The 10,523-nt window shown below is 41.6% G+C and overlaps 1 protein-coding gene across 1 annotated transcript; it reads left to right on the forward strand.

The window, feature by feature from the left end:
* The first annotated feature begins 245 nt into the window (after positions 1-245).
* LOC121585877 (receptor-binding cancer antigen expressed on SiSo cells) lies at positions 246-8,760 on the forward strand. The gene is made up of 7 exons (XM_045226031.1): positions 246-569; positions 2,430-2,524; positions 2,841-2,919; positions 3,189-3,341; positions 3,952-4,059; positions 5,450-5,544; positions 7,987-8,760. The coding sequence occupies exons 2-7, from the start codon at positions 2,442-2,444 to the stop codon at positions 8,102-8,104; spliced, it is 636 nt and encodes a 211-aa protein (XP_045081966.1). The 5' UTR covers positions 246-569; positions 2,430-2,441; the 3' UTR covers positions 8,105-8,760.
* The last annotated feature ends 1,763 nt before the right edge of the window (positions 8,761-10,523 follow it).

Below are 10,523 nucleotides of genomic sequence, written 5' to 3' on the forward strand. Positions count from 1 at the left end.
ATGATCCCTGCCATATTGCAATGTGTTAGTGGGCTACGGGATGTCCTAATTATTTGGTCATAATAAATTCATAGTTTGCCTGGATGACATTTATGCTTTTATTAACCAAATACTGTTTTGTTTAACCTATTACATTTCACATAACATCTATTTTAGGGAAGACAAATAAAGCCAAAGTCCTATGATGTGTTCTACCATTAGGGGGCAGAAGACCAATGCCTACAAAAACCCAGAGATGGTGAGGGTGCCTCTTGCCCCGGTTTTGGTTCCACATCGTCTACCCAGTTTCAAGATGGCAGCCATGAGGCTATGAAGAAGCGACAAATGTTTCTGGAATAAATAATGAAAACAGATACTAGGTAGCAGCTGTTAGACACATACGATTGTGATATGACTGGTATCATTATTGCAAGTGTGTTGTTTCTAGAGTGAAATTTACAAGGAAAAATACGTTGCATACCGGTATGCTCATTTGCTAAGCTAGCGTTAGCTAGCCAAATAAATGAATTCTGGGGACGGCCACATCTGATTCGCCAGCTGTCAGCTAAGCAAACATATTGATCTGTGCGGTGAGTGTCTGTATTTTATCTATGAAGACAATAAACTGTGGCTACCTGTCTATATCCGTTTCAGTTAAAATAATCTAGCTACCTAGACTTGATTAGAATGCCGCGTTCAAAACAACTGGGAATTCTGAAACCTCCGACTTAAGTGCGTTCAAAACAATTCGGAACTCAGGAAAAAAACGATCTCCGATGGGAAAAATCGATTTGAACGGTCTTCCAACTCGGGGTCTCGGACCTCTTTCTAGAGTTCCGACTTTCCGACCTCAAAATTACTGACCTCATGATATTTTAATGAGTTCTCAGTTGTTTTGGATGGGGCATTAGATTATGCAGCAATAGAGCCCCACAGTGGTGGTGTCATAATACCCATAAAACCTAGCAGTCAAACGGGGAAATGGTTCCAATCGTTTTTCAACCATTCATTTTTCCCATAGGGGATTTTAGAAACACTTAAAATAAGGGCTGTGTTTTGTGTAGGCTTACCCTGGCGTGACGTTTTGATAACCATTGATAGCTCTCTCGGACAAGGTGACTTATCAATACGTTCGACTATTTACTCTCAGATTCGAAAATGCTAAATAGCATCAAAGTAGACGTCATGCAAAACTACAAATCCCTGCAAGCTCCTGCACGTCATTTCTAGCTGACACCTTTGCTAACAGGCATTGTCAATTTTAAACTTGCACAAGACAGTTCACAGAATTGCGCATTTAAAGAAATGTAGCCAATTTATTAATTACTACATTTAGCTAACATTACATAGTTAATCCAGAGATGCTTACCTTTGCCTTGATTCGGCAGTCTCGTCCAGATCATCATGGCATTTGTAGTTCTTTATGATAGCCACATTAGCAGCTAATTAGTGTTTCATTTTTTAGGGGTAAATATAGGCGGATATATTGAGAAGTCACCTTGTCCTAGAGAGATTTACACGGTAACCAAAATGTCACGAAACACAGCCCTTATTTTAAGTGTTTCTAAAATCCCCTATGGGAAAAACAATTGGAACCATTTCCCTGTTTGACCGCTAGGTTTTATGACACGCACTGTGGTACTCTTTAACTTGCCAGGAGGAAGAAGTAACCAGGAAGATCAGCATACATTTTAGTCATTTAGCAGACGCTCTTATCCAGAGCGACTTACAGTTAGTGAGTGCATACATTTTTTATACTGGCCCCCCGTGTGAAACGAACCCACAACTTTGGCGTTGCAAACGCCATGCTCTACCAACTGAGCTACATCCCTGCCGGCCATTCCCTACCCTGGGCCAATTGTGCGCCGCCCCATGGGTCTCCCGGTCACGGCCGGCTACGACAGAGCCTGGATTCGAACCAGGATCCCTAGTGGCACAGCTAGCACTGCGATGCAGTGCCTTAGACCACTGCACCACTCGGGAGACAACATACAGAGACCATGGAGCATGTATTGCTACAGTGTGGGCAGTATCAGAGGGAAATAGAGAGGATGATATCTAGTATGAGGGAGAAGGGGTTACAGGAAATTAGTTTAAAGAGTATATTGAGTAGAACGTCATTAGAAATAGTCTAAAATATTTTGTTAACTTTCTTAAGAGCAACGGGGCTGGAAGGTAGGATTTAGTTTCTCCCTGTCTCTGGCCCACACTCCAGTACAGTAGGTGGCGGTAATGCACCATAACGTTGGATGCCAACCGCCGATGAACCCCACTGAAGAAGAAGTAACCAGGAAGAAAATAGCTAGCTAGCTTTCTAGCTATGCTAATGACAAAAGCTATAACAGCTAGCAAGCTTACTTGTTATTAGAAGGATGTTGATGACAGTTTTGCTAGAAAATTCTCATTATAAATCCAATGGATTTGCTAACAATGGTATGTCCTCATTTTAGCTCAACTTCACCATGGCCATCTCTCAGTTTCGCCTTTTTAAGATTTGCACATGGCTTGCAACCTTCCTTTCATTCTTCAAAAGGTTGATATGCAGGTAAGGAACACCCATTATGGTGAATTGAAAGAAGCAAAACTGATCTAGAACCCTTTGCCGTGTCAGACTATGTCTGCATAGATTTGGTAAAATCTGAAAGCCACAGTCTGTAAGATTTCCAGTCATTTTACTTCATGTTGAAAAGAATGTTAACCTCATGGAACGTCATTCCTTGAGCACAACCAAAGACATTAGCATAGAAATCAAATGCTATTTGCATGTGAAAATTGCATCCTTGGAATGCCTTTGCTCTAAAATTTATGTTTTTGTGGTGGCCGACAGTTTGATGGTAAGCACATTTCCTGTTTTGACATAGATCTGGGAGGTTGCGTAAGCTAAGCGGCGATCAGATATCTCTTCCAACGACGGTTGATTTTTCATCCTTGCCCAAACAGGTCAGTGATATACAAGTTTATAAGATACAGCCCATTATTGCTAACATGAGGCAAGTGCTTAGCCGATTCGCTTTACAGCCATAACAAACCTGCTTTCCCCCTATTGTCATTAATGACATCATCAAGCATTTATTGTGCAACCAACAGCCAATGTTTACATTGTGGCACACTTAAATCCTTTCTCTTTATTTTCGTCATATTATTTTCGTCTCATTCTTTTTACAAGAAACTTAATTTACACCTTGTCACTTTGACCAAACCCTGTGCAGCCAGAGATTGAAGAATGGAGCTCGTGGGATGAAGACGGTCCCACAAGTATCAAGATCGAGGGCGGTAACGGCAACATGCCACCTCAGCCTGGCGAGGAAGAGGAACCAGACTACTTCAAAGACATGGCTCCCACCATCAGAAAAACACAGAAAGTAGGCTGGCTCTTCATAAGCTGAAATCTGTATAAAGTGCCACTGTTCGCCCCAACGTCTTTGTTGTTGTGTTTGTTTTGTTGAGTTGATGAAACTCAGGAGAGGAGTGTCAGGCAGCATGATTTAAAAAATCGCAGTACATATTCTGGTGTTGTATGCGCATGCAATGATGTCCAAGCGGAAAAATGTGTTTGTTGTTTGATGTAACTTCTTTGTTGTTGTAATATCCCAAATGGATGAGGCATTTTCACTAAGTACGGATTCCAGCTTTAAGTGCCTTTCTCAACACTAATTGAAGGTAGACTCAGCAATATACGTTTACCACAAGGGAGGAGCAGGGTAACTCCTAACACAAACACAAATTGTCTAAAGGGCGAGGCTGCACTGTTCAACATTTGTTGTCACGCAGCTATCACATGGCATGAGAGAGCGAAGCAAACTCATGCGCTGATGCTTAACAGTACCTGTATTGGTGATGACGAGTGCAGCCTCTTGCCTCACACTCTGTCGACAATATCGCTGGCCACACTGCTGCTTGTAGTCACGCTATATCATATTGTTGAGTCTTAGTAGTTTTAACTTGTCTCCTCTCTCTCTGTCCCCACCCCAGATTGTGCTGAAGAAGAGGGAGCCACTCAACTACTTGGTACCCGACGGCAGTGCGGGCTTCTCCAGCAGACTGGCAGTCACTCAAGACACCTCCTTCATCCAACCATCTGTGAGTTACAGTGTAGCACCGTCCAAAGTACAGTGCCTATAGAAAGTTTACACCCCCCTTTAACTTTTTTTTCACATTTTGCTGCCGTACAATTAAATCTAAAAAATTGATTAAATTAGAATTTTTCTTCCTACAGAGCTACACAACATACTTCACATTTTCTAAGTGAAATAAAATTATAGAAAATGTTCTAAAATATGAAAAAACAACAACTGAAATATCATAATTGGATAAGTCTCCACGCCCCTGTGTTAATACTTGGTGGAAGCACCTTTGGCAGCCATTGCAGCTGTGAATAATTTTAATAAGAATCTACCAACTTTGCACAACTCTTAGGGCAACATATATCCATTGTTTTTGTCAAAATTGCTCAAACTCATACAATTTGGTTAGGGATCATTGATAGACAGCAATATTTAAACTTTGTATTAGATTTCTTTAAGCAGAAAGTCAGGACTGAGAGTAGACTACACTAGAATGGGTTTCCAAGAGGTGTTGAGTGTTACTAAGTGGTCTAGTCTCAGTCCTGACTTAAATCTGCTGAAAAAAATCAGAGACGTTTGAATATTGCTGTCCATCAATGATTTCCAACCAAATGTAATGAGCTGGAGCAATTTTGACAAAAACAATGGATATATGTTGCACTAAGAGTTGTGCAAAGTTGGTAGAATCTTATTCCAAGTTATTCACAGCTGCAATGGCTGCCAAAGGTGTTTCCACCAAGTATTAACTCTGGGGGGTGGAGACTTATCCAATTATGATATTTAATGTTTGCTATTTGTTCTTAATTTGGAAAATGTTCTATAACTTTCTTTCACTTAGAAAATGTGGAGTAGGTTGTGTAGATCTGTAGGAGAAAAAAATCTAATTTAATCCCTTTGATTTAAGCCAGCAAAATGTGAAACAAGTTCAAGGGGGTGTTGACTTTCTATAGGCACTGTACCACTAGTCTCTTGTGACAGACGGTTAATATAAATGGTATCATCTGTTGGCCTCTGCTGAATCTAAGATGGGGGGGAGGTGATCTCCTTGTACGGTGGATTAGCTTCACTAATTATTTTGACAAATACTGATTTTGCAGAGGTGTTATTTGAAGTTAGGGTGGGGATTTTAACTTGGATGTTCTAATGCACACTGCTAACCTCTGAAATTGTTGAATCAAATGTTGTACAACCTGGATTGTAAACATAGTTGGACCAGTGCTGTGACATTGTTCATTCCCAGGAGTGCACAAGTCCTCCAGGGCCACAGTTCTCTGTATTCAGGTTGAATAAAGGTTTATAACGATGTGAAGAATAGTTGCTAAGGGAGGTTAGGTCCCACTGCCAGCCTATACTGGTGTCAGTGACCGTGTCCTGACTGCATTCCTGTCCTCTTCTATGTCCCACAGTCTGAGCTTGGAGACATGGATACCTGGCACGAGGACGCCAACGCCTGGGAGGATGAGTCGTCAGATGCTGCCTGGGAGGCCGATTTAGTGCTCAGGTGATAGCACTTTCTATTTAGTTATTTATTTATTTATTTATTATTATTATTATTATTATTATTATTATATTGTCTAGAGCTGGGGTATTCAAATCTTATCCTACACAGTCCAGAGCCTGCTGTTTTTCTGTTTTACCTGATAATAAATTGCACCTACATGGTGTCCCAGGTCTAAATCTGTCCTTGATTGAAGGGGAAGAATGGAGAGAAAAAAAATGGAATCAATGGAACTGGCTTCGATGTAGTCTGCGCGGAACTGATTTCTTCATCCTGCTACCACCCGCTACCGCATAACTGGTCCCGAACCCAACCGCAGTCCCAAAATGTTATTTTAGGCGTATGTGACGCAGCTCGCTTGCCAGCCATGGTCCCAGCAATTTTGTGCCTTATAGGCAATATCAAAATACGCAAAAATAACCTAAGAAATAGCCTAGGTTACATTACCTGAGATTCTCACGTGGCCCATTATATTAAGCTATCGTTATTACTGGGCTATATCAGCCAATATGCTAGACTTAGTTTGACGAGAGCAGAGTTGGAGAGACTTGCACTTTCTCTTGAGCTATTTTTATAGTTGACCTTTTAGGAGTGGGATGATTTTCAGACTGAGACAAATATGGGTTATCAATATTTATTTCTAGGCAATGTAGTAAACTATAGCCTAATCATATTCAGGTAGTACATTTCCTAGGAAAGATAACTGCCAGTGATTCTCCGCACATGCATAGGCAGCCTACTCGATTTCAGTGAGACCACACATACACTACATGACCAAAGGTATGTGGACACCTGCTCGTCAAACATCTCATTCCAAACTCATGGGCATTTAATATGGAGTTGGTCCCCCCTTTGCTGCTATAACAGCCTCCACTCTTCTTGGAAGGCTTTCCACTAGATGTTGGAACATTACTGAGGGGACTTGCTTCCATTCAGCCACAAGAGCATTAGTGTGGTCGGGCACTGATGTTGGGCGATTAGGCCTGGCTCGCAGTTGGCGTTCCAATTAATCTCTAAGGTGTTCAATGGGGTTGAGGTCAGGGCTCTGTGCAGACCAGTCAAGTTCTTCCGCACTGATATCGACAAACCATTTCTGTATGGACCTCGCTTTGTGCACGGGGGCATTGTCGTGCTGAAACAGGAAAGGGCCTTCCCCAAACTGTTGCCACAAAGTTGGAAGCACAGAACCGTCTAGAATGTCATTGAATGCTGTAGTGTTAAGATTTCCCTTCACTGGAACTAAGGGGCCTAGCCCGAACCATGAAAAACAGCCCCAGACCATTAAACCATTCCATTTCGGAAATATCATTCACGAATGAATGCGACTGTTTTTAGTCTTTGCTGTAATAAAGGCTTTACAACAACAAAAACGTTACAACAGACTCTGGTACGCTTATAATTTATTTAGTGTGGTTTACATTGTTCCAAACGGTCAGGAAAAGTATATTGTAATCTAACCGCACCTGTTTTTCCTTGATCTCCATTTTTTCCACAACTAGTCAGATGTATTCCACACACCTGACTTCCCCTTTACCTCCTGAGCAACCAGTAAAACATTCCCCCGTTTCCAGTTTATTTGTCACGTCCTCTGCATCCAACGTGTTCAGTTTGTTATAACCAATTTATTGATGTGATTATGATATGCTATAGGTCAGGCCCTATTGGTCACGTGCATGCGATGCATACATTTGTCACGTAAAGAGAGCAAGGGTTGAGGGAATGTTTTTCCTAAACAAAATAAGGATTTTGGTAACAGAACTTTCCAGTCTGAAATGGCTGTAGTTATGTTTCAGCTTAAGCATCACGGACAGCGCGATAAACACTGTTGATGTTCTGTGGTGGTCACTGCAGCAGGGAGGAGAGAGAGAGACGACGGTTGCTAGTCACACAGTCACTCGCTGTCATTTGTTTTAACAGTGCAGCAAGTCTGAGCCCGGCCCTGCACAATGAAATCAATGTGTGTCTTTAATTATTTCATCAAATGGTGGGCTTAAAGCATCAGACAAGTTCAGTGCATAAAGTTTATTTGATTAAAACACATAGGATGTGTCTATATAGGTAAAAATACACGTTTAAAAATGTTGACCAGATGACTCAAGGTCGACCAATATGTGTTTTAGTCGGGGTCAGCCCTAGTTCAATGTGAAACCCCTGTCATGTTCAGTGTCATATTGCTGTCAAATAGTCAAGAGATCTGCAAGTTTAGTTGTTATCCAGCAGGTGGCAGTATATTAAGAATGTTCAGCACAACATCAACATGAAAGAAAGGCATTATTTGCACACAAATTCTGGTTTAAGGGAAACTTGGTTGGCAGTACTTTTTATGATTTTTTTTCTTCTCTACCTCTGTGAACCATCACCTTTGCTCTCTCAAAAAGCTTAGTAAGGAGGTTTGTTGCAATCCTTTTAAACGCACACCTTTTTTGTCATTTCCCTGTCTTCCAGACAACAGAAGATGGCAGAGAGAGAGAAGCGTTCCATGGAGCAGCAGAAGAAGAAGATGGAGAAGGAGGTTCAGAGGATGATGAAGAAGGACCAGAAGATTGCTGTCAAGCTCTCGTAACATTTTTTTCGAGCACTCATCCCGTGAGCTGGAGGGCAAAAAGAGAAACACTGAGACAAACGTCACACGCTATTCTCTAGTCATCACCACACGAAGATCATCTCTACTCCACACAATGGTCATTTTTAAAAATCTCTGTCCACCAGCCATCATTCGAGGCATGGCTTGGCCAGTGTGATGTTTGCTCAATGACTGTTGCATTCAGCTGTCGGAAGGCACTTCATACCTGGGATGTGTTCATTAGGGCACGCAACGGAAAATGTAAATGAGCATGTCCCTCCCTGTTTCAGTCCGTTTTCTTCTGTTTGGCGCCGAATGAACACAACTCTGATTTAATTACAGTTTGTGTGACGATACTTTATTGAATCTGAAGTGTTCAATAAATACTCTGTGCAATGCCCTTTGGTATCAGAGTCAGAGACTTGGTATCAAATGTCACTCTGGCTAGGTATGACTCTGGGTTCAGTAGTTAGATCGGAGTTATAGAAAACAAACAGTCCATTTGTATTTCCCAGGAATACGTGTAAATATACTGGTACCTATAGTACAAGTGGACTCTCAAAAGAGACCTATTTCTCTGACTTTGTCTTATTTATAACATAAAGGACAATGGCGTGTAATTAAATGTAAGTCTCACTGTATATCAGTTACATACATCCCTTTTGTTGGCTTGATTATTATGCTTTTTATTTACGTTTCTTGTCGTCATTGGGGGGTGGTGGTGGTGGTGGTGGTGGTGGGGGGGGTAGCCCTATTTGGTAAAAGACCAAGTCCATGTTATGGCAAGAATGGCTCAAATAAGCAAAGAGAAACGGCAGTCCATCATTACTTTAAGACATGAAGGTCAGACAATACAGAACATTTCAAGAAATTTGAAAGTTTCTTAAAATGCAGTCGCAAAAACCATCAAGCGCTATGATGAAACTGGCTCTCATGAGGACCACCACAGGAATGGAAGACCCAGAGTTACCTCTGCTGCAGAGGATACGTTCATTAGAGTTACCAGCCTCAGAAATTGCAGCCCAAATAAATGCTTCACAGAGTTCAAGTCACAGACACATATCAACAACTGTTCAGAGGGGACTGTGAATCAGGCCTTCATGGTCGAATTGCTGCAAAGAAACCACTACTAAAGGACACCAATAAGAAGAAGAGACCTGCTTGGGCCAGGAAACACGAGCAATGGACATTAGACCGGTGGAAATTTGTCCTTTGGTCTGGAGTCGAAATTGGAGATTTTTGGTTCCAACCGTCGTGTCTTTGTGAGACGCGGTGTGGGTGAACGGATGATCTCTGCATGTGTAGTTCCCACCGTAAAGCATGGAGGAGGAGGTGTTATGGTGTGGGGGTGCTTTGCTGGTGACACTGTCAGTGATCTATTTAGAATTCAAGGCACACTTATCTAGCATGGCTACCACAGCATTCTGCAGCGATACGCCATCCCATCTGGTTTGGGCTTAGTGGGACTATCATTTGTTTTTCAACAGGACTATGACCCAACACACCTCCAGGCTGTGTAAGGGCTATTTGACCAAGAAGGAGAGTGATGGAGTGCCGCATCAGATGACCTGGCCTCCACATTCCCCCGACCTCAACCCAATTGAGATGGTTTGGGATGAGTCGGATGGCAGAGTGAAGGAAAAGCAGCCAACAAGTGCTCAGCATATGTGGGAACTCCTTCAAGACTGTTGGAAAAGCATTCCAGGTGAAGCTGGTTGAGAGAAAATCAAATCAAATGTTATTTGTCACATGCGTCGAATACAACCGGTGTAGACCTTACAGTGAAATGCTTACTTACAAGCCCTTTAATGCCAAGAGTGTGCAAAGCTGTCATCAAGGCAAAGGTTGGCTATTTGAATATAAAATATATTTTGATGTGTTTTACACTTTTTTGGTTACTACATGATTCCATATGTGTTATTTCATAGTTTTGATGTCTTCACTATTATTCTACAATGTAGGAAATAGTAAAAGTAAAGAAAAACCCTTGAATGAGTAGGTGTGTCCAAACATTTGACTGGTACTGTACTTGTACTGTACAGCCTTCAATACACTGGAGTTGCACATTTGAATTGAAGGCTTAAAAAGAAGAGTTTCAAACTGAGGGTGTGGACACTGTCAAAGGGATTTGGGAATTTAATTGAGCCTTACTAAAGAGTTGGCTGTGGATTCCTATGGTAATCCTATGGTTACTGTTCTGCCAGGCTCAACATCTTTGACATCTTGAATAATCAAAACATTTTCCTGCTTGTTCTTATCCCTGCTTTTTAATACACCAAAATAGATGTGACTCTTCTTTAACGACTTTTGTCTTTGTTATTATGTTGAATGGGGTTTTTTGTTTTTTTACATGTTCAATGTAGCATAACACACACAAACTCTGTCTCTGTGTTATCTGAGACAGCCTGGTGATCAGACT

The sequence above is a fragment of the Coregonus clupeaformis genome, chromosome 17, assembly GCF_020615455.1.
Source record: "Coregonus clupeaformis isolate EN_2021a chromosome 17, ASM2061545v1, whole genome shotgun sequence".
Taxonomy (NCBI): Eukaryota; Metazoa; Chordata; class Actinopteri; order Salmoniformes; family Salmonidae; genus Coregonus; species Coregonus clupeaformis.